Source organism: Staurois parvus, unplaced genomic scaffold (assembly GCF_062004578.1).
Source record: "Staurois parvus isolate SC_StPar_1 unplaced genomic scaffold, SC_StPar_1.0 ptg000566l, whole genome shotgun sequence".
NCBI lineage: Eukaryota > Metazoa > Chordata > Amphibia > Anura > Ranidae > Staurois > Staurois parvus.
The window spans coordinates 1,117,877-1,143,229 of NW_028318362.1; the positions used below are offsets into that span (position 1 = coordinate 1,117,877).

Consider the following 25,353-nt stretch of genomic DNA (forward strand, 5'->3'; position numbering starts at 1 on the left):
AGTGCAAAAGTTAGAAATGCGCACTAACCAGAAACGTATTAATAATACGTATGTGTATATGATATCATGGAGATTCCCCTCTCTTTTCTGGTCTGGTAATGGGCAGGAGCTGGAGATAGTAGAGATGAAGCGCCCTCGTGTGGCGAAATGGAGGTCCAGCAGGTCACAGAAATCCTTACAGAAGTGTGTGAAGTGGAAAATTCCTCCTCTCAAAGGCTGGTGCAGGGATCAATCTGGGTCTGCAGAAGAATAGTGCCAGGTTTAATCAAATGACTAACCCTTTAAGATTAAAGATGGCCGCCGGGCCTCCACGTGGCACCGGCGGCGTAGTGTCAATGGCGTCCTGGGCTCCCCTCTGATGCGTTTCGTGCACACGCACTTCTTCAGAGCTCTACCTACGCATCATGTCTGGTGCCCACAGGTTTCTTATTCCTATTCTTAAGAGCCTCTTTATTCCTTTAATAAACAGTCTTATCAATGGCTGATACTTTACAAGCTTGAAGGGCAGATCCTAGAGATAGTCCTTAATAGCAGTGTTTCTCAACAATCGATCCACACTGTTGGGGTCTGTATGCTTTGTATATTCCTGTATCTTAACAGGCAAGTCTCTGATGTAATTATTGCAGACCACATGTTACACAATATAAGCAGGCTTAAATACATCCAGTTGCAACTACTTGTTTGTAAGTTTGAACAAATCACACCTTTTGGAACTTGCAGACTTCCCATGATCATTTTCCTATGTGAACACACACTTTGCTTGGACAGTTATGGTGACCCCGAGCCTGGCTAGGGCTTCTCTTCTGAAACTAAGATACTATTTGGCATCCTAAAGTTTTCAGTCAAAGTAGACCTTTTGGAGATCCCCCATTAAAAAGGGTGCTAGCACATTAGCTCTGCCTCAGGTAGTTCCTTATGTGTAGCAACTCTCTCAAAGATGCCAAGGTTGGTTTCAGCGTCAATCTCTAGGAACAATTTTTATAAAGCACTCTTTATCAGCTATTGAGGTGGAACTAAGGGGTCAAGCCCAACCCCTGAAAAACAACCCCACACCATAATCCTCCCTTCACCAAACTTTACACTTGGCACAATGCAGTCAGGCAAGTACCATTCTCCTGGAAACTGTTAAACCCATGGGATTGCCAGACAGAGAAGCATAATTCATCACTCCAGAGTCCAGTGGTGGCGTGCTTTACACCACTGCATCCTACGCTTTGCATTGCACTTGGTGATGTAAGGTTTAAATGCAGTTGCTCGGCCATGGAAACCCATTCTATGAAGTTATCTACACACTGTTGTGCTAATCTGAAGGCCACATGAAGTTTGGAGGTCTTTAGCTATTGACTCTGCAGACAGTTGGCGACTTCTGCGCACTGTGTGCCTCAGCATGCGCTGACCCCGCTCTGTCATTTTACACGAGTTGCTATTGTTCCCAGTTGCTTCCACTTTGTTATATTATCACTAGGTGACAACCTATCATGTAATTCACTGAGCTCCTGAGAGCAACCCATTCCTTCACAATTGTTTGTAGAAGCAGTCTGCATACCTAGGTGCTTTTATACACCTTGGCCATGGAGGTGATTGGAACACCTCAATTCAATGGTTTGGAGGGATGGCCCAATACTTTTGGCAATATAGTGTACAAGCAGATTGAGTTACATAAAAACATAGAACAGACTTTTGGCAATATAGTGTATTTACTTGCTTATTGGGCAGATGGACAGTTGGGAGAAAGCTACAGACTCTGATCTGGACACTGACTTGCAATAAAAATGGAGAGATGCCTGTAATTAAATACAGATATTTTAGCAGTATATATTATACATGCAAAATGGGTCTGACCACATGTATACACTGAAGATTCTAAATTGCTATAAACAATTACGTATTTCAAACAAACTTTTGCATAAAAACAGAGATTATTAGTGCACAAATATTGCAATACTTGTACTAGCTGGTCAACTGTATTAAAGTGATCCCTGACTGCCCCTGATGGATTCCCAAACACAAACAGGCAGCACTTTTCCCTTTTTAGTGTTCTATCAGCACCCAGTAGCAGACCCCCACAGCAGAAAGAGCATGATAGAGAGCTCTGAGCATCAGTCAGCTTACATACAGTATATTAAGGGCTGTAGATAAATGAGACTAACAATGAGGTCTGGCTAGCAGGTAAGATGTGGACCTAGCAAGGGGAACTTTATCTTACCCACAGCTCTGCAAAGCCCCCAAAACCCAAGCCAGAACAAAGCCTCCAAGACCCACACAATATATATATATATGTACGTATGTGCGTGTGTGTGTATTTCCTATGAATATGCGTAATTCATTTTCTGTTTCATTTATTTTAGCCATGGGAAATCTTTAAACCCATATTCCAAGACAGTTCCTGCAGTTATTGCTAAAGCCTCTGCAATTTATAATCCTATTATTTATGGAATAATTCATCCAAAATATAGGTAAGTGTAGTTATTATACACTGATTTATATTGTTTTTGACTTTTAAGTTGACCTTCTTTTTATGATTGGAAGCTGAAAGCTCTCTCGTTTTTTAAATGTGTTATGTAACAAAAGGTGTACAAATTCTGTCTAAATAGTTTTCAGCACAGAATGGCCAGATTTAGAACATGCTATAAAAGTTTTGTTTCTGTGATGTATCATAAAATCCAATTTCCAGTTTATTAAACTCAGTTGTACTAACCCCATCTGTAACAGTTTAAAGTTTCATTTAATTCATAAGGTAAGATGTTTGAAAATAGGAATTTATGAATGACAGAAAAAAAGGAGTTTTTTTAACTGTAAATTTTTATTAAAGTTTTTGAAGATAAATGCACTGCAAAAAGTGAGGCAAAAAAAATGCACCAGGCTCCACTTTGAAAAATGTTCTGTGGCCTCTTTGGGGCATTTGTTGCATGTAGGGCAGCCTGTTCAAGTAAATGCATGATGAGGGGAAACGCTCCAAACTCCCCTAAAAAAAGTGTGCCCTCGCACTACATAGCTGGTGGTAGATCTATTACATAGCTGGTGGTAGATGTAAAGGACATTGTACAATCAGATTGTACAGTGTATGGCCACCTAAAGGAAGACGTCGGAAAGTGGGTGGAAATAAAACAAGAGGTGGTATAGTAATGAGGGAGGTGTGGTCTAGACATGTGAACACGCATGTGATGTGATGCACTAAGGCAGTGCATGATGGGATATGAAGCATCCTGGAATGTCACATGATTTACATACAGGAAGTGATGGAAGCAGAAAGCATTTTTTTTAATTTCAAACAGAGAGCTGAAAATTCAAAGCTGCCGTGGAGGAGGTAAGTGAGCACATTGGGATGGCTTGGGCAGAAAAGACATTAGGAAAGGCTTCTATTTGTTATGAAAGTACAATTCTGCCTGGAAAGGTGAACTTAACCTTTAACGGTTATTGGAGGCTGGAGTTCTTGGAATATTGTTTTAGACTCCAGGAGGCCTTCAACCAACCTGGAGGTATTCCCGAGTGTAGCTCGGGGTAAAGTTTCAGTACCAAAATCGGTAACCCCGAGCTACACTCGGGATTACCCTGCAGCGTTGCTCCAGGATCTCTTCTTCACTTACCTTGTCCTGTGCTCCTGCGATGTCCCCCCTGCAGCGTTCCCGGCCATCTCCTCCAGCCGATGCCAGCATCCATCTTCCGGGTTCTGTTCCCTGCGACGTCAGGACGTACGGGGATGGAACTGGCGGGAAATTTAAAAATGTCAAAAAGTGACATTCACTAAATTCACTAAAATCACATAGTAAAACATTGCTGTTTCAAACCATTTCACATACATTTTGTCCCTAGCGCTTTGTCCTGTGCCCTGCCTGCATTTTTACTGTTCTTTCTGCCTGGAAACTGAGAAACGTCCATGGCGTTCAAAAAGCGTCCCTTTAGGTCAAAAGCAGTTTTAGACCAGCTAGAGAACAATGATAGTGAATTAGAACTACTTGCAGAATTGAGTGATAATGATTTGTGGGGAAATTCGTCATCAGACACTGAAAACGATTTTGCGACTTTGCTCAGTGATGTGCGAACTTGGCGCTCTATTTCAAATTTCAGTGTTTTTGGTTTGATTATATTATTGAATTAAAGTTATTATATTATTATTATTTTTTATGATTATTTATTCAATTCGTGTTTCAAATTTTAACATACCCGGGATGTTTACTAGACTCTTGTTCAGACAGATTTCAGTGAGTTATTCCTAAAAATTACAGGCCTACAATAAAAAAATGACATATATGCAAAAAAATTTACCGCTTTGAGCACAGAAATACTGACATAATGGGACCGCTAGGGAGGTTAATAAGCATATTCCTGCACAAAGCTCAATTTTAAAAAAGCCCAAAAGCAAACATTTACTGTATTGCAGTTTACCAATTCCTAGATGTGATGGCTGCAGTAGTTTACTTTTTTAGGCTTTGTTTCCTTTTTTTTCATCTGGCTATCTGTTCAGTAAGATTGTTGATTTTTTTTTAACAGAACACGCTTTTCTGCAAATGTAGCAGTTAGAGTGCTGAGGCAAACAATTTTCCACTGACATGGTGGTTACAATAATCAGCTTTTATTTATTATGTAAAACCTCTATCCAAAAAAAAAACAGTTTGATGTACCTGCTTATAAAGTGCTAATGGAAGTTGGCTTAAATTTGTTAGTGTACCTAAATCTGCTAGTACATCCAACACTCCTCTACCCCCAGACTGACAATGCTGCTTTCCAAAGGTGTCCCTGTGCTCCTTCATCCAGAGTGGGGGCACTCTAATACAATAGGTTTGTTACTGGCCAGATCACCAGGTAAAAACAGGGGAAAAAAGCCTACAAAAAATGAATGCAGCCACCACATCTAAGGATTGGTAAGCTGCAATATATTACATTTTTTTATTATTTTAGGTTGCATAATGTTTAAAGCTTGAGAAAGACATCATCCAGCTCTGATCTTAGGGACTCAAGGGCCTGCTCATGTGAGTCAGTGACTATGATGCCCTGGCTATGTGAGTCAATGACAGTATGACTGCTTAGTCCTCTCACCCCTTTAATGAGGTCTGCTGTAATGTTTTCCAAAGCAGTGGTTGATTCCCACTGAAGGATTATTTTTAAGCATTCTAAAAGGTTTTCATCTCTGCTTGAAGCTTCCTGAATTCTGATCAGAGATCCTTGGGGCTTTCACTTGATGAGATATCCAGCAGTCTGGTTGAGATTTTAGGAGATGGAGGTGTAGCCATTTACAGACAAAGGTATCATGTGAATAGGCTGCACAAAGGTTTGGCGCACAGAGGTTTCTCACAGAGATTTACTTGAGTAGTTTATATCGGGGTTTTTTTACCTGTCAAAATCCTACTGGTAGTAAATCGGTAAAATTGGTAGTATTTGTATAAAGTCTCATTGTTTCATCTGGACCAGTATTCTTTAATCAAAATTCAGGACTGGTTGGAAGTTAAGATCCAAGAGTCACTGAGGGTCTATTAGCATTCAGAAATCAGTAGGCTTCCCTACGCGTGTTACTAGGAAAAATGTGCTAAAAAAGTGCACTCCTGCTACACTAGGTGTGAATGCAACCTAAAAGTGAAATTGGAGTGTTTAGAGCCTCTCTGCCCACTCCCCTCCATATACGTATACTAAAGAAGAAGTAAGAAAGTGGGTGGAAATAAAAAGAGAGGTGGTCCAGTAGTGTACAAGGTGTGTGGTTCAGAGAGGTAAAACACTCCCTGTTCTGTGATGCAGTAAAGGAGTGCATGATGGGATATGAAGTTTCCTGGATGGTCACATGATGTTACAAGTTTGGGCGGAACAAAGCATTGGACTGGTGCTGCTGGAGGCTGCCTAGCGCCAAGTTACTGTATGGAGGGTATAGAATTTTTTTCAATGGGTTATACCCCATTTTTAGGTGTTGGGTAATAGACTGGGGCTGCTACCTTTCTGATAACGAAAATGGAGGCCTTACCACAGGGAACACTTGGGTGATTGGAGAGGTTTGTCCAATGTCCACTTGATGAATTTCATAGTTTATTGAAGATAAAAGTAAACATGTAGAGCCAACGTGTTTTTGGGGGAATGGCCTCCCCCATCTTTAGGGCTGTATTTCTTGGAGAATGGCTGACTCTAAGAGGGTTAAATAATCAGCGGCTCTGCTGTATGCCGGCGTTGTAAAACAGAGACATTCTGCCGTTCCCAAATGGGTAACTGTGGGTATAGGATTATAACTTTTTTTTTTCTATGGTTGAACTGGATGGACTTTTGGTTTTTTTTCAGCCAGACTAACTATGTAACCCAAACAAGCACAGGGAGAACATGCAAAGTCCTTTTATAAATAATAAAAGCAGCGCTAATTAATTACAAATCATACAACCGTATATATAAATTTTACAAAGTCCATACACAATCAATGTGTTTAATAGAGTCCAGTGTTTCAAGTGATTATAATACCTCACAAAATAGAATAAGTGCAGAAAGAATATGTGATTTGTCCATTTATAAGTGCACCTTCATGTATTTAACACACTCCACATGGATTGTGTATGGACTTTGTAAAATTTATATATATGGTTGTATGATATTTAATGAATTAGCGTTGCTTTAATTATTTTATATTTATATAATTGCATCACAATTATATAGTGGTTGCTGTTACACATATTTAATTTTTGACCTAGCACAGATTAGTTTTTTTGACTAGGTTAAACTCTACACCCTGTTCCAAATTATTATGCAAATTCTATTTAAGTGTCACAAAGATGAAATATTTTGTTTTTCAGTTTAACTCATGGATTGCTCTGTGTCTGACTCTTTTGATCACTGAAAACAATCTGGGACACCTGTGATAATTAGATTGGCAGGTGAGCCCAATTTAAGGAAAAACTACTAAACTACTAACTACTGTTCACTGATGAGTGCCATACAACCCTGGATGGTCCAGATGAATGGAGTAGTGGATGGTTGGTAGACGGCCACCCTGTTCCAACAAGGCTGCGACGTCAGCAAGGCGGTGGTGGGGTCATGTTTTGGTCCGGAATCATGGGAACAGACCTGGTCGGCCCCTTTAGGGTCCCCATAGGTGTAAAGATGACCTCTGCAAAGTCTGTGGAGTTTGACTGACCACTTCCTTCCCTGGTACAGAAGGAAGAACTATGCTTTCCGTAATAAAATCATCTTCATGCATGACAATGCACCATCTCATGCAGCAAAGAAATACCTCTGCATCAATGGCTGCTATGGGGATAAAAGGAGAGAAAGTCATGGTGTGGCCTCCATCCTCCCCTGACCTCAATCCTATTGAGAACCTTTGGCGCATCCTCAAGCAAAACATCTATGAGGGTGGGAGGCAGTTTACATCCAAACAGCAGCTCTGGGAGGCTATTCTGACATCTTGCAAACAAATTCAAGCAGAAACTCTCCAAAAACTCACAAGTTCAATGGATGCAAGACTTGTGAAGCTGCTATCAAATAAGGGGTCCTATGTTACAATGTAACGTGACCTGTTAAAATGTTTAAAAAGTTAAAATGTTGTTAAAAGTTTGATTGAAATAGCTTTTGATTTCAGTAAATATGCTGCAAACACAACAAATTTGTGTATGCTGCAAACACGACAATTTTCAGTTCTTTACAACCTATGAAGTGTTTTGAAACTTACTGTGCGTAATCATTTGGAACAGTGCACTGTAAGTTTTTTATGTTTAACAAAAATACTGTTATCATTAGGAGGTTTGTCCAATAAAATGTGAATTGTACTCTTAATAGTTGATAACATGAGAATTATGCTGATTGTTATTTACATCAATTATTTAGGTAAATGAGAAAAATATCATTTGCATAATAAATTGGAACAGGGTGTAGATAGTGTCTTGGTCAGGATTCTACCCAAGGGTCCTTGTGCTGCAAGGCAGAAGTGCAGGTAAAAGCAAAAAAAGTGGTAAATTTTTTTATCAGTAGGTACTATACCTATGCACACACCACTTTGACTGCATGTCTCCCTTCACTCGGAAATTATTTGCAACCTCTAGCATGGGTACCTCTGAAGATTTAAAATGTTAAACTCTAGTCATTTAGGATACTGCAATAAGGCAATGTAAACCATAGCAGATGTGTTTTTTCTATAGGCAGATCACTACACATCATCATTGGTAATTAAACAGTTTTTTGTGCAGACTAAGCTTACCGATACAGTATACCTAATATTTTATGCTTAATGGGGATATTTATCCTGACTTACTTTTAGTACTTGTACACATGTGTTCCTAAAAGGAGCATTATGTGTATACATTTTACTTGCCAACTGTCCCCCCTCAGCAGCCTGTGATTTTAGAATAATTAAGCAGCAACAGAAATATGGCATGTTTCTTGACAGCACAAGTGTCTGCATCAGAGTTTAATTGTTCAGTTGGTTAAAAGTACTCACCCACTTACCGCTTGATTGCTAATATAAAAAAAAATAAAAAAAAAATACAAAATGCTTGTAGGCAGGTGCAGTCTGTTTTCTCCACTGTAGGTGGCGCTTAACCCAAGTAGAACCACAGCTTGGAGAGGAAATCCAAGGGAAACACTGTTTAGCTATGGTTTCATGGGTCAATGGAACAACGTTCTGGTTGGTTACACTGCGGCCATATGGCCCCTGGTGGCCTTCTTGGGTCAGCAAGGTCTATTTATGTCCCTGCCCCAGGTTTTGATGCACATTTTAAGAGTGCCTAGTGTTCAGGGAGAGACCCCACTTGCTGGGGAGAGTATCTAGCAGTAGGTAAAGGTTCTTGATGAGGAGGAAAAGGATAGGGACTTGCTAATCTGGAAGAAGTCTCCCCTCCTGGAACTGGACCGGCCAGGCTGCAATTCTCCCTCTGAAACAGATGCTGTCGGCACCTCTCCTCATCCACATCTACTGCAACTGTGAATTATTTCCCTAGTGACGCTCTCCTGCCAGGATGTTTGTAACATTGGCATTCTGTTCAATACATGTTTCATGCTTTACTGCAACTGGATTCTGTGTATTTACTATCTGCACCAAGTTGCACCTCTCCACATTCTGATATTAAAACAACATCAGGAATGTACATTAGTTGCATTTAATTATTTTTTTTAATTAGCACATAACTGAAGCATAAATGTTTTTTTACCTGCCTAGATGTCAGCTTTAAATGCATTTAGGAAGTCATTCACATGGGACTACAGATATACAGTAAGAAAAGACACACTATACTTGTACATTGAGTTTAAAAGCACTTCTTTTTCTAGGGAAACTATCCACAAGAGTGTACCTTGTCTTCGCTTCCTCATCAAACTACCAAAGAAAGACAGTTTGACAGCATCCAATTTTGAGTCTTCATTCAGAGCTTCGGTCTACAGTCGACAGTCAACAGTATCAAGGAAAAAAAATAGCTGCATTTCCACAGTTTCCACAGCAGAAACAGTGAGTTGACATTTTTGTAAAAAAAAAAAAAAAGAAATCTAGTGGACTGTTTGATATAAATGAACAGAACAGAGAACACAGGGTCTAATTAATGGCTCCTTTACACCATATGCATTCTGCACGTTTTTAAACGCAGTATGAACTTGCGTGCAAGAAAAATGAATGTATTGCAATGAGTTTATACCTTTGCCGCGCTTTCATCTGCATTTAATAAAGTACTGCATTTTTCACACTGCATTGTACAGTACTTGAATGCCCTGCAAACACATGTACAGTAAATGCAACTCAGTAAAGAAAAAAATTATTATATAATGTAAAAAAAAACGCACTGCAAATGCATGTAAATGCGGATTCAGAAATTCACACTAATCAAGGAGATTTCGGTGTAAAGGAGCCCTAAAGATGACTTACTGGGGTAAAGTGTGTATGATTTTTTTGTTGTACAGTACTTATTTTAGCTATTCCCTATTCTATCAAAAACACAACAAAGTTTAGATGTACTGTATATAATAAAACAAACTCCAGCCAAAAATTTTAATTGCTTTGGAAAAAGTAGGCAAGGACTTAAAGTGGAGTTCCAGGTGAAAAAAAAAAGTCAGCAGCTACAATAACTGTGGCTGCTGACTTTTAAAATACAACCTCACCACTGCTGGTTTCACCGCCCATCTTCTCTCCCTGGTGCCGCCATCTTTAGTGTGGGCACTCGACTGTAACAGCTTTCAGCTTCACAGCCTGCTGCCAACTGCGCTGCACTTTGTAAATGCAAGTGTATAGTCCAAATGCACACGTTCCTGCGTTAAAAATGGCTGTGTGTATAAGTGGGTGCTGTAGCGACCGTCGGCTGGAACCGAACAAAATCAGCAAGGAAAACACATGTGACACATGCCTGATGAAGGGGTCCTGCGAGACTCTGAAACGTTGTCTTGCTGTAACTAGGTGATCGTTCATTAAAACCTTTGGACCCATATTGGTGATCCTTCGTGTGCTGGTGACATTTTTCCTTGCACTTTGTAAATGGTCCCGTAGTCTTCTAGGACCTGTCATGTGTCCCAGAAGACTATGAGGAGGGAGGACAACGTCCGCTTCTGATCGCTTAGGCAATTGCAGCAGAAGTGGGAGTGGGTACCTGTCAAATTTGGGTACCCGCTCCCCAAAGATGCCAATCCTTAATGGGGAGCGGGGGACAAAGCATTAAGCGGACCTTCCCCTTTTGAGTGGAGCTCCGCTTTAAGTCTCTTATTTTTTGCCTTTGTCTCTATTGGGGAGATTTCCCTTTACTTCTTGTGAGAACAGGAAGCAATATGAATATCTCCAGACACAAACTAAAACAAATTTTTAATAAAATGGGGAAGAGTTGGTACTTTTGATGTTTTATTGCTGTTGATATCTTCCTGTTCTGGTGACACCTTTTCTTGTAAGGGTGTCACATGGACAATAATGTCTTTCTTACTCATATCTTCATACATACAAGGTTTTTCTCTAACACTACCCATTGTATGCAAATCCTGTTCTGTATACTAGTAGACTGCCCACCTTTTGAAATGGTTTAGCCAATAAGTTTTTTGTTTTTTTTTTCTTGGGGGGGTGATAAATGAAGAGAGGAGTTAACATACTTGCCAACATATAACAAAAAATTCCATTCAGCAAGCCATTGTAGGTGGAAAATGTACTTAAAATAGGGGCTAGACCAGGGGCCGACTGACCATTCGGGTATACAAGCATTGCCCAAGGGTCCGTGGTCAGTAGGGGGACCGGTGAGAGGCTCACTGGGCACAATTCACTAAGCGGTATCTTACCGCATCTGAGTAAGCGGTAGGATACCGCATAGCATTTAAAAAAAAAAAGTTTGAATTTACCAAAAAACCTACTAAAATAATGCATGAGTTATTTTATCAAGCCATGCAGTATTTTAGTAGTGAAAACCATGCGTTAATGTTTCAGCTGTCAGAGGAGTTCCCCACTGACAGCTGAAAGTGAAAGAAAGAATTGCCAGCAATTAAAAAAATAATTTAAGAAACAACGTGGGGTCCCCACTCCATCCATACCAAGCCCTTCAGGTCTGGTATGGATTTTGAGGGGAGCCACTGGGACAAAATGTTATTAAAAAATGGCGTGGGGGTCCCCCCCAAAATCCATACCAGACCCTTATCCGAGCATGCAGCCCGGCAGGTCAGGAAAGGGGGGGACGAGTGAGCGCCCCCCTCCTGAACCATATCAGGCCACATGCCCTCAACATGGTGGGGTGCTTTGGGGCAGGGGGGTTCCCCCCCAAAGTACCTTGTCCCCATTTTGATGGGGACCAGGGCCTCTTCTCCACAACCCTATCCAGTGGTTGTAGGTGTCTGCTGGCGGAGGGCTTATCAGAATATGGAAGCCCCCTTTAGCAAGGAGGCCCCAGATCCTGCCCTGCCATGTGAATGAATATGGGGTACATTGTACCGCTACTCATTCACAAAAAAAGTGTGAAAAAAGACAGGAGACAGTCTTTGACAAGTCCTTTATTAAAAGAAGAAAACTAAAAGACTGTCCCTTGCAGTAGATCCAATGTCACTCACGATGCCAGTCGCCACCGCTACCCAAAAAAAGTAAAAAAAAAAAAAAAGGCTCCGCTCCTGACACTGGCTCCCAGCCGTCTGCCTGCTCCGCTGGCTTGACAGCACATGTGTGAGCCCGCCCCTTGTGGCATCATCAGCGGGGGCATGCTGGGTCAATGATGTCACAAGGAGGTGGGGCCACATTCATGATGTCACTGGGTGGCCCCGCCCCTTACATATTTAAGAACTATCAAGCCAGCGGAGCAGGCAGACGGCCAGGAGTCAGTGTTGGGAGAGGAGCTTTTTTTTTTTTCTTTTCGGGTAGCGGCGACGGCTGGTATCGGGATTGATGTTGGATCTACTTTGGGGGGCATTCTTTTTTTTTTCTTTTAATAAAGGACTGTCTCCTGTCTTTTCTTTCACACTACACTTTTTTTTTTTGTGAATGGGTAGCGGTACCATGTACCCCATACTCATTCACATGGGGGGGCGGGATCTGGGGGCCCCCCTGCTAAAGGGGGCTTCCAGATTCCTATAATCCCCCTGCCCACAGACGCCCACAACCACCAGCCAGTGTTGTGAGGAAGAGGCCCTTGTCCCCATCAACATGGCGACAAGGTGCTTTGGGGGAGGGGAGTGTGGCAGGCGCAGCACCCTTTGGTGCCTTGTGCGCTGTGGCATTAGAAAAATTATGCAATTGCTGTTTCTTTGTTTGATTAGACTGACTTTACTCTGTAATTCCTCCAATGCCGCTCTATGGATGCAGTAGGTTTAAAGAGCACACCGAATACTTTAGTTAACTTCTTTAATAACTTCAATCTTCTTCATATAACACTGCTTACAATGGCTTATTTCTTTCATATTACAATGGTTTAATTCGTATTACATTGGGTTGATTCAATAGTTTATCTTGATAGATTCGTTAGCTTATGTTGTTAGATTAATTCGTTAAATTCGGTGGATTGTATAGATTATGATTACTCTACAGTGACTTGATTCGATAAGTTTGTAAATTCGGTGGAACTACAAGTAAACACACACACAACAGTTTTTACATACAGATCTACCTGCATTACTAAACAACAGAGGAACACACAAGTGCATTAAATACCTATTTGGCCTTCTCTGCTTCCATAAAGCTTTTCTGATTGGAACTGTCTGTTTCCTCCTCAGTCTGGTGAGCATGTGTCTCTAGAAAATCCTAGCAGGGAGTTTTACACAGGCACAAATGTGAAACTGGCTTGGATGACTGGATTGGTTAAGGCTCTGTACAGTGTGAGGCTGTCTGTGATTGGCTCACCTTTAACTAAATCTTGAAAGGCATATTTTCCTTTTCTGCTTCTGCTAAAACAATGAATATAAATGTCATATAACAATCAAAGACGTAAATTACAGCAATGATTCTGCTTTTGGCTTTAACATATGCACATATACACTGTACTGAGGTTATTGGCAGGTTTGGTATACACATATATGAACCATATTAGCAACCTAGGACTGGTCTTAGCTGGCCAGCTATAGGGAGCCTCCTCAATGTTGGGGACATGTGGCCTGGTATGGTTCAGGAGGGGGGGCGCTCGCTCATCCCCCCCCCCCTTTCCTGACCTGCCAGGCTGCATGCTCAAATAAGGGTCTGGTATGGATCTTGGGGGGACCCCACACCATTTTTTATCAATTTTGGAGTGGGGGTTCCCCTCACAACCCATACCAGACCTGAAGGGCTTGGTATGGATGGAGGGGGGACCCCATAACATTGTTTTATTATGTTTTAAATTATTTATAATGCCCTTTATATGCAGCTGAGCTACAATATGTAGGTGGGGTGTTGTGTGGGTGTGGCTTTGTCTTTAGTGTAGGCGGAGACACAGGTGGCCCCATTATTTCTTATCTCCCCATGAGTTGTCAATCCACCCCTGGGCAAGACATTATTTTTACCACTTCAAGTCCGAACACTTTCACCCCCTTCACCTTTTAGTCCAAGCCAATTTTCAGCTTTCCGTGCTTTCACACTTTGAATAACAATTACTCAATTACTTTTTAAGACAGATCAAAATTTCTTTTGGTGGTATGTAATCACCACTGGGATTTTTGCCATATAAATGAAAAAAATACAGAATGTTTAAATAAAAACCTTTTTTTCTTAGTATTTTTAATAACATTTTGCAAATAAATCTTTTTTTCATAAATTTAGGCCAAAATGTATTCTGCTACATTTTTTGGTAAAAATAACCCAAAACAGTGTATATTATTTAGTCTGTGTGAAAGTTCTAGAGTCTACAAACTATGGTATATATGTATCTCAAAATTGATCAGTTGAGACCCCAAAACGCTTGTATGGGGTATGGCAGTAATCAGGACATTGGAATGAGGTATGGCGGTGATCAGGATGCTGGTATGGCATACGGGGTGATCAGGACACTGGTATGGGCTATGGCAGTGATCAAGATGCTGGTATGCTGGATGGTGGTGATCAGGAGGCTGGTATGGCATATTGGGTTATCAGAATTCTGTCATGGGTTATGGCGTTGATTAGAATGCTGCAATGGCGTATGGAGGCGATCAGTATGCTGGTTTGGTGTATGGTGGTGTTAGGGATCCGGGTATGACCAGAAATGTGTGGACTGACACAGGGAAAGACAGGTTCCAGGTATAGTATAAACAATACAATTTATTAAAGACTAAACAATACATAAACGCAGTGCAAGACTAAACATAAACACAGTGCAACCAAACCTCCAACAGATAACAATAGGAACAATACTAAACGTAGTCGGGCAGGCCAGGTCAGTAGCAAACGGGCAGGCAAGGTACAAGGAGCAGGCGGAAGCGTAGTCAGGAATAGCCGAGGTCAGGACAGGCAGAGTTCATGCAGAGTCAGGATTAAAGCAGAATCAGGATCAGGCAGGAAGCAGCCAGGATGCAGTTACAGGGGCTCATGGGAAACATACACAAAGGCCCTGATCACAGGCCTGGCCATTCCTTAAATACACCTGCTGTAATCAGCCTCAGGTGATAGCTCATTGCAGGAGTGAGCCTCTGGTTGCTGAGAGCACCCGCTGGCAAGCCCTGGTACTGCAGCCCACAAGGCAGGTGAGTCCCACCACCACTGGCAAGTCCATTCCTAACAGGTGGTGATCAGGGTGCTGGTGTGGTGTATGGCAGTGATCAGGGTGCTGGTGTGCCATATGGAGGTGATCAGGGCACTGGTATGGCATAAGGCAGTCATAAGGGTGGTGGTATGGCAAATGAAGGGTATCATGGCGTCATGGCGCTGGTATGGGGTATGGTGGTGATCGGGACATTGGTATGGGGTATGGTGGTGATCAGGAAGCTGGTATGCTGTATGGCAGTGATCAGGACACTGGTATGGCATATGAGGTTATCAGAATGCTATTATGGGTTATGACGGTGATCAGGATGCTGATAGGGTGTATGGAGGTGATCAGGATGCTGGTATGGCAGTGATCGTCAAGCTGTTATGGTGGTGGTCAGGACTCTGGTATGGTGTATGGCGGTGATCAAGGTGCTGGTAGGGCATATGGAGGTGATCAGGTCACTGGTATGGCGAATGCAGGGTATCATGACGCTGGTGATCAGGACTGTGGTATGGCATATTGGGCGATCAGGACACTGGTATGGTGTATGGCTGTGATCAGGACACAGGCATGGCGGTGATCAGGGCATGGGTATGGTTGTGATCAGGACGCTGGTATGCTGTATGGTGGTGATCAGGATGCTGTTATGGTATATGGGGTTATCAGAATGCTGTTATGAGTTATGACGATGATCAGGATGCTGGTATGGTCTATTGAGGTGATCAGGATGCTGGTATGGCATATGGCTGTGATCATGAAGCTATTACAGTGGTGATCAGGATGCTGGTATGGTGTATGGTGGTGATCAGGGTGCTGGTGTGGTATATACAGTAGTGGTGATCAGGACACTGGTATGAGGTATGACTGTGATAAGGAAGGAAGGGGTGGAAGAAAAGAAGGAAGGTTAGGTCAGACTCACCATGACTCCTTCAGAAGCATCAGAGCTGTCAGCTGCTCTGTGTTCAATTTCCCACCCACACATCATCTGAAGCTGCACGGACTGGAGTGTGGGCAGGCAGAAGGTGAGGCAGAGCAGATCCAGCCTCTCTCCTCTCTTCTCTTATTGGTATGGTGGATGGAGGGAGGGGCTGGGCAGTGAGAAGAACAGAGGCAGGAACACAGAGGCGGAGGAAGGGAGAGGGGGGGCAGAAAGAAAACTGAACCATTCTGTGTAGCGGTGGAGATGATGACAAGCAGCGATCTCTTGTAATGGCTTTCAATGAAGCAGCTGGAAGCTGATTCTCCTCCTCTCCCTCGGCTTAAAGCTGCTTTATTGAAAGCCGTACAGGAGATCGCTGCTTGTTATTATCCCCCCTGCCACACACCACTAGTGCCGGCACTGCTCAGCGTCCCCACCTTATTTCCACTTGCGGGTGTAAGGTGATCAGGATGCTGGTATGGTGGTGATCATGAAGCTGTTATGGTGGCGATCAGGATGCTAGTATGGTATAAGGCAGTGATCAGGGTGCTGGTGGGGCATATGGAGGTGATCAGGGGTGATCAGGGCATTGGTATGGCAAATGGAGGGTAAACAGGATGGTAGTATGGCATATGGGGCGATCAGGACTCTGGTTTGGTTTATGGCTGTGATCAGGACACTGGTATGGGGAATGGTGGTGATCAGGACATGGGTATGGTGGTGATCAGGACATTGGTATGCTGTATGGTGGTAATCAGGACGCTAGTATGGCATATGGGATTATCAGAATGCTGTTATGGGCTATGACGGTGATCAGGATGCTGGTATGGCATATGGAGGTGATCAGGATGCTGGTATGGTGGTGATCATGAAGCTGTTATGGTGGTGATCAGTATGCAGGTATGGTGTATGGTAGTGATCAGGGTGCTGGTAAGGCATATGGAGGTGATATGGGTACTGGTGAGGCTTATGGAGGTGATCAGGGCATTGATATGGCAAATGTTGGCGTTTGTATAGGGTATGACGGTGAACGGGACTTTGGTATGGCATTTTTTTGTGAGCTTTGATGACACTGGGACAGGTGACAGGGGCAGCCTGCACTGTTTATTTACATTACACTGGGGTAGTGATGAGGGACACTGAGTCTGGCTGGCACTGCAGTCTGTAAGTGTACATGCACTGTGACAGGTAATGTACACTCACAGCCCATCTGGCACCAACAACCATGCCACATTCAAAGTCACCCAAATCCCCTTTCTTCCTCATTCTGATGCTTGGTTTGAACTTCAGCAAGTCATCTTCACCACGTCTACATGCATAAGTGCATGGAGTTGCTGCCATGTGATTGGCTGATTAGCAGTTGGTGTTACCAAACAATTGAACAGGCGTACCTAATAAAGTGGCCGGTGAGTGTATGTACCTAAATTAGTGCTACTACTGTCACTCGGGGGCTTTTGTCATAGAAAAGACACACTATACTTGTACATTGCATTTAAAAGTACTTCTTTTTCCATGGAAACTATCCACAGAATATTTGCAAATTATGGCAGAAGTGGATTTACCTGCCAAAGAGACCTCTCCAACACTGTGATTTCCATCTCAGTAAATACCTGCTTGGCAAAAGAAGCCCTTGTGATGTCTCTGGCACATAACAAAATAAACACTTCTCTGGGATGTCTTGTAACATGGCACCTCTTGTTTACAGATCAACATGTACAAGATTTGAAAGAATTTCAGGGATGAACACAAGCATGTTCAGAGTGTTATTGAGCTTTCGTTTGTGCAGCTGATTTGCATGGAATAGTCTTCCATCTGCCTCACTGTGCACTCCCCTCAGGCCTTGTGATTCAAGGATTGCAGAGCAGGACACAACACCTGCTCACCTAAAACTTACATCCAATGGCAGCACCGCATTATCCCTCTCAGCCTATAGCATCAGGAGAGTGATTTAACTGCCGGCAAGCTGCAGCTGTTGCACTCTGGGAGTCCCCTTGAATGTATGCCAGCACACAGGGAGGCACCAGCCTGGACACACACCTCTGCCCAGTCTCCCCCTGGCACTGCAGTGTTGTGATCTCACAATGCCCCTCCTCTCCACCTCATCCAGTTAGAGAACACCTTGTATTCATTAAAAAAAATAAATACAAGGCATTCTGTTACATTTTGGTATAAGTGTCACAGAAAAAAATTATTAATTATTGAAATAAATTTAAAGTCCAGTGATACACAAAATATTAAAAAATCAAGTGACCCAAAAAGAAAAAAAGAAAAAAATCAGTGACACATAAAAAAGAAGACCCTTGAGAACGCCCTGTGGGTGGGGCAAAACGCGTTGACGTACTTCCGGCTGGTCGTCCCAACGTCCTACGTCATTTCCGGTGAGTGGAACGCACACCGAGCGGTGCGTTCCAAGCAGCCATTTTGCTTAGTGGAGGAAGTTTTTCTTTGGAGTCTGTCATCCTGTTGTGAACAAGGCTGTGAGGTCCTGCTATAAGATCTGTGGAATTTCGTTTTTTATCTACAATAAATGCTGGCTATTATCTTTCAAAATGTGAGTGGTCTGGCTTAAAGTCAATTTTAAGTAAGAGGTATAACAGTATCACACTCTTAGTCTTTTTTCCTTCCTGGAACTTGGTGGAGTTGGCGAGGGGAACAATTGGAGGAATATCCATATCTTTGAGGTGGAAAATAGTGGAGGTCCTAAAGGGGTCCAGGAGCCCTAAATAATCCTGAAAGGCGTTATACTCACTATTATCTGGTGAGTGCGGTTCATGTTTGTTTTTGCACTGGTGGATGGTGGAAAGATCACTATAAGCATTGAAGATTTTCAATCAAAAGTTTCTTTGGGGCACTGGACTTTTCTTCTTTTTTATGTGTCACTGATTTTTTTCTTTTTTTCTTTTTGGGTCACTTGATTTTTTAATATTTTGTGTATCACTGGACTTTAAATTTATTTCAATAATTAATAAATTTTTTGTGTGACACTTATACCAAAATGTAATGGTTATTATTCATTATTGCTCACTTATTGTTGTGAGGTAGTTTGTGTTTTGCGCTGGTTCATATTGAAAAAAATTAATTTTGGTTTTTATACCTGTGCACAGCAGCATTTCACTTAAAGAGGGTGTTAGTGAGTTCGTCCTGGGCGCTGTGTTTTTTCTATTTGCATTCAATACAAGGCATTCTGTGAATGGCGGCAGTGATGAGCTAGTGACTCTCTGTGGTTAGTGTACAGAGGGGAAGCCTCTCAGCACAGAACCTATAAGATGGATGTGAGCCATGTAACAGAGCCAACATTACTGTGATTGTCAACTTCTCCAACAGTCCCTCAGGTATGAAATGTGCATATTTACATTGGTCTAAACTGGAGCAATGTAAGTACATAATTAAGATCATACATGGAGTTCTACATTAAGGCCTAAACTGTGCATTTTAGCATGTGTGCAAAACTTTTTTTTTTTAATTGCTCTGGCAGGAAAAGAGATAAGCAATGCTTCAAATGCACTTCTTCAATATGTATATCTATCTTTTTCTGTACCCTTGAGGTTTTTAACAGAGTATACAAATCCCCATCATCTCCAGTGCATGTCAGCTCATTTACCATATCTAGTGGGAACACTTTTATTTTTATTTAGTTAGGGTCTGTAATTAACATTGCAACTCTTGTGTTTACTTTAGTGTACATCACTGTGCAATATTTTGACACTTTATGGAAATAGTTAATTTTTAGTATTATAACAGCTACATCATACACAGATTATCCATTTCTTCTATGTCAGAAATGACTTCCATACTCCGGCATCATATAGAAGATAATACTGTACGTGACATTTACACTGTGACAAACTCTACATTCTGCTAGAGCAGTGGTTCTCAACCTTTCTAATGCCACGACCCTTTAATACAGTTCCTCATGTTGTGGGGACCCCCAACCATAAAATTATTTTCGTTGCTACTTCATAACTACAGCAGCTCTTCTCATTCCCACCATACAAGGCGTCACACCTCCCCCATCCCCACCACACAGAGCAGCCAGCTCTCTTCACACTCGGCCCGCTCTCACCTCCACCCCGCCACCATCATGGATCCGCTCTCCCCCTCCTTCACCCAGTCCCCAGCTAGCCGGCTCCCTGACAGAGGCCACGCCCAATCTGAGGACGTCAAAACTTTTTCACTGGCGCTTCCCGTTGACACATCACCTCGTCTGGTTGTTCAAGTTCAATCCCAATAAGCCCTGCCCCGCATTTAGAGCTGGGAATGATGTCGCCTCTCAGCGATGATTGGGTGAGCAGTGCAGACAATGGGCGTGGCAGATGTTGTGGGAGATGATAGGCTGGGGCAGAGGGGTCATGTATCATCACTGCTGACTGTTCTTTTACTCGTATGTGGGTGTATCTGCATGTGGGCGGACCCGCCTGGAGACTGATAGAGGAGTCGTGTCTCGGTTCCTAAGACCAATCGGAAATATGTGTTTTCCGATGATCTTAGGCGACCCCTGTGAAAGGGTCATTTGACCCCCAAAGGGGTCGCGACCCACAGGTTGAGAACCGCTGTGATAGAGCACTCTGCAAGAGTCATTTCTTTTAAAGGCGAAGTACAGCCAAAGATCATTTAGCTGTACTTCTCCTGTGGATCACAAGAGTGCAGTTCGTTCTGCACTCCTGTGACCTGTTTTCAGCCAACAGCTGGTTAAAGTCCGCTGTTGGCTGACGTCACTCAGCCAGTCCAGGCTGGTTATAGATTCCCACTTTAAAGTCAGGATTCACCTAGATGTCTGAACTGGTACCTGGCTCAGCCTCTCAGCAATCTGCCGCTCCCTCCCCCTCTACAGCCCAGTGTTCCAGTGAGCTGGGGGGGGGGCAGAGCAGAGAGCACTGAGAACTGAGCGATCAGTGGTCTTTGAATGCTCAGTTCTCAATCTTTGAGCCGGCAGAGACAGATGCAACAACAAAATGATGCTGCATCCACCTTGGTAAGTATAATTTCTGAAAAAGAAATGAAGCATATTTAAGAGAGTGCGGTTCTGTGTTATAACAGAGAAAAAGTCAACTCAGGAAATATCGAATAGAAAATAATATTGTTTGTGATTGTTGTTATGTAACATGAATCTTGCAAGAGCTACTGGTATTCACTGCTAAATGTTACAAAAATGAATATGTAGCAGGCACAGCAATAGAGAACAATGTGAAGCTAGGTTGGTTCAAGAGACTGGTGCCAAATCCTTTATATTAACTATAGAGATTTTTGAGACATGGTAATGTGTAGCTTATAAAAAAGATTTTTTGGTACAGTGCAAATTATGTTATTTTTTATCGTTGTAGCATATAGCCATTTAGTCCTGAAGAAGCAGAAAAGTTTCTGAGAAACATGTGAAGTATAATTGCCTATCTTCGCTGATCTTGCATGAATGAAAACTACTAGAGTTGTAAACCATGAGTGTTCAATAGTTACAGTACGTTCATGGGATTAGGCTATTAAGATATATGAGTTACTAGAGGCAGGCATTAAAATTTACAAATATGCTTGATGTCATTTTAACTGATTTATGTATTTAATAAAATGATGATTTTACACAGTCTAGTGAATGCCTCATAAGTCAGCATTTTTTTCCTCCTGACGTTTACAGCAATAGAGCACATTTTACCTGAAATAAGAAACAATCAAAATCCAAAATATTGCCGGAAGATAATAGAGAAGAATCATGTGAAATATAATAAAGATAAAACTAAAACATTGTTATAGCAAAGATGCTTTTTATAGTATAGGCATTACTGGTCAATGCAATTCCCCTGAGCGGTACTCTAGCATCCAGGAGCTCTGCTCAAAATATAAAAGACCGAGTGCCTTTTTTTCTCTTTACATTTTACCCTGTCTGGGAATTTTTGGGAACTAGGAAATCTATGATAATGCTGAGGAGTAAATCAAGTCATACTAAAGATTTGTATCATTTATGTCAAGCAGTAACAGGCTTTATAGGAGTGGAGATTATGGTTTAGGGGGGTAAACAGATCTATGTCCCAAGGAGAGTGGCCATGGAATATTTTGGAATGGCTCAGGCATAGTTCTAAGCCACATTAGTGCGTGTCCCAGGGACACAGCACATCACCGATTGCCGCGCCGCGCACCCCTTTGGACTCGCATGCACAGTTAGAGTGGGAGGGCATCATATGACGTCCTCCCAGAACAAGAGAACCACCGCCCATCTGTAATTTCCTTATATTGCAGGCGAGAGGCGGTTAAAGCTCAAAGCCCTCATATTGTACTCCTTCAGGAGACACATCTGGTTGGCAATAGAACACTCTCCCTCAACAGGAACTGGATACAGAGAGCCATACACTCCACCTCTTCCTCATATGCTAGAGGAGTAGCTATATTATTATAAGAAGTTGATTTGTACTAAGCATGTGGTCACGGATCCCCAAAGGTGTTTTGTGATTGTCATCCTTGCAAGAGACTCCCAACTGCTAGCTGTGGTGAATATATATGTCCCGCCCCCCTTCCACAGCATGGTACTTTATGCGGCTCTTGAGAAAGTGGTCACCTTTATGCCCTTAAAATTGCTTGTTGCGGGTGACTTTAATAACATTCTAGACTATTCATTAGCTACCTCCAATCCTACTAGGTCGCAGAACCTGGAACTTCAACATTGGGCAGATTCTGTAGCCTTGGTAAAGTTGTGGCGTTGGAAGCACCCATCTGAATGAGGTTACTCCTATCTTTCTTATGTATGGGTGTCCTCCTCCTGCCTTAATTTGGCATTCGTCAATTCGACTCTATTGCCCCTGATTACAGATTCTACTTATTTAGCAGGAGGGATATCTGATCACACTCTCTTGCAGATTGAATTGTCTATGGGTTTGCATAAGACGTCTGGCATTTACATCTTGGCTGGGTTGCAGAGCTTTCAGTGGAATCCACAACTACCTGTAGTCTCCAGAAGTTTTGGGAGGTTAACGGGGGCCAATGGGGGGGGATGCCTTTAAAGCTGCCGCTAGAGGGGCATACATTTCAGCCATTAAGGCTGCTAGAGTTGAACACAACCAGACTACTCAGACCAGCCAATTCACCCTCTGCTGTCTCAATGGTCAAACTACAGATGGCTAGGAGAGTGCTCCTTGTTCACTATCAAGACCTAACTCATTGTATCTTAAGGGGACAAGAATGGGAAATTACTGGCTCACAGTGGGAGCAGAAAAGGTCCTGACATCAGTGAGGAAAATTAATGCTGATCCCGGGTTACACCAGAGGGAGGAGCCTGACCATGGCGGAGAGGGAGAGCATGCTGTGAGTGCTCTCCGCTAGCAGCCACCTGCACCTCAACTAGTGCCCTGCGATGCGGTCAGAGAAGCCCGCAGAGACCTACCTGTGAGAGGGGGGGTCTCAGCGGAGGAGTGGGGGCTCGAGAGCAGAGGTTGTGAGGCGGGCCAGCTGGAGAGGAGGACAGAGCATTTGGTGTCCGTTGCAGCAGGACGGCGGTGGTTTCCGTCCGGAGCAGAGGGTTGCCTGGAGACTGGAGGACGCGGAGGCGGCCATGTGACCTCTTGAAGGGAAGCACTGGGAGGAGGAGAATCCAGCCGGCGTTCCCAGGCAAAGAGAGATGCCGGTTCTCCCCCTGATTACACGGGGCCTGTACCACCAGGGACTGGAACAAGCGGGGTGAATCTCCCCCGAAGTAAAAAGAAAAAAGAGCAGTATAAGCAGAGGGGCTGTTTGCAGTTAGCAGTCCACAGAAGGAAGAGCCTGAAGCCACCTCACATAAAGAGAGAAGATGGCAGGAGGGTGAGTGAGGTGAGGCATAATGTACTGCATGAAATTAACTGACATGTAAGGTGAAAGTAAGGGGGGAGATCGCCCAGGGGCTCTAGAAGAAAAAGAGGACAAAGCATTATAGTACAGGTCCCCAGAAGAGATAGAGAGGGTAATTTAAAGTGATAATACGGGACAGTAAAATAATTAACCCCCCCAAGAGCCTGGATAAGTGAACTAAATATTTGACAGCATGAAAAATAAAGTGGCCAAAGGAGGTGGGCCCAAGGGTTCTCAAACAGGTACAATTAAAAAATATATACCTTCACAGGGGAATCTGACCCCAGAAAGACAACAAGGAATGAATGAAAAGAGTCAGCTGCAAATCAGTATTGAAGACAGTCCTAGACTATCCCTGGGATTGGCTAGCAGCAGTCAACAAAGGAAAGAGAGAGTGGAGGTGGTAGAACAAGAAAAGGAATTACTAATGCCAAATAAAAAAGAAATAGCAGAAATGTTTAAAAGTCTTGAAAAATCAATAAAACAAGAGAAGGTGATAATACAGAAAGATCTGGGGCAAATGATATCTAGAGTGGAAGAAATGGAGGGAAAAGTAAACAAACAAGGCCAAATTATTTTGAAATTAGAAAAATGGACGATAGAAATGAGAAAAGAACAAAGAAAACTGCTATATAAGATAGAAGATCAAGAAAATAGGGATAGGAGAAGTAATCTAAGGATACGAGGAGTGCCAGAGATTTCACACGGGGAAGACCTAAAGGATACAATATGTAAAATATTGAATACTATAATGGACAGATCTGCATCAGAGACTCTTAAATTGGACGGTGTATATAGAATAGGAAAGCTTCAACAAGAAAGAGATAAAAAGAAACCGAGAGATGTAATTGTACAATTAAAAAATTATGGGGATAAGGAAGAGATATGGGCAAAGATCAAAGGAAGAACAGCTATTAAATATGGAGAAATAAATATTCCGATTTTTGCCGATTTAGCAGCTGAGACACTGACAAGAAGAGCTTTGAGACCATTATTAGAACAAATGAAGAGGCAAAATGTGCAATATAGATGGGGCTTCCCAGCGTGTTTAATCGGATGGAAAAATGGACGTACAGCAAGATTGAGATTTCCTGAAGATATGAAAGACTGCTGTGAGAGACTTGAATTACAGAGAATAGTGATACCTGAGTGGGAAGAAGAAGTATGAGAGATAGGGGCTATTGAAAAAGAGGATTGGCAGGTAGTTGGAAGGAGAAATAGAGAGTAGAGAAGAGGAGAGGGAGGGGGAAGGGGAGAGGGAGGGTCCTCGTCTTCTTTTTTTTTTTTTGGTCCCCTTGCCCTCACTCTATAATCCTTCCACTCAGATGGGTCGCTAGAGACTTATTGGATATAGAGAGTGGCAGGTCACGGAGGAAGATAGGTGGCTGGTGAATCGTACATGGTCGGAGCACCACCTTAAAGTTGAATCAAAAGTGGTATTAGGACCACAAATTATTTGTAGGCAAAAAGGTAGCCTAAGGGAGGGGGAGGGTAATGGGAAGGGGAGGAGATGGGAATTGGGGGGGGGGAGGGCAAAGGGATAAAGGGGATACTCGGCATAAAGAGAGGATGAATAGGGAGTACATGGGGAAAAGG

At 42.7% G+C, this 25,353-nt stretch overlaps 1 protein-coding gene across 1 annotated transcript in view; it reads left to right on the forward strand.

Moving 5' to 3' along the window:
- LOC149450658 (melanopsin-B-like) overlaps window positions 1-25,353 on the forward strand; it is a 61,872-nt gene that overhangs the window by 9,874 nt on the left and 26,645 nt on the right. Inside the window, exons 4-5 of the mRNA XM_089691625.1 lie at window positions 2,349-2,456; window positions 9,229-9,403. Coding sequence (XP_089547751.1) covers window positions 2,349-2,456; window positions 9,229-9,403 — 283 coding nt within the window. The remainder of the gene's footprint in view (window positions 1-2,348; window positions 2,457-9,228; window positions 9,404-25,353) is intronic.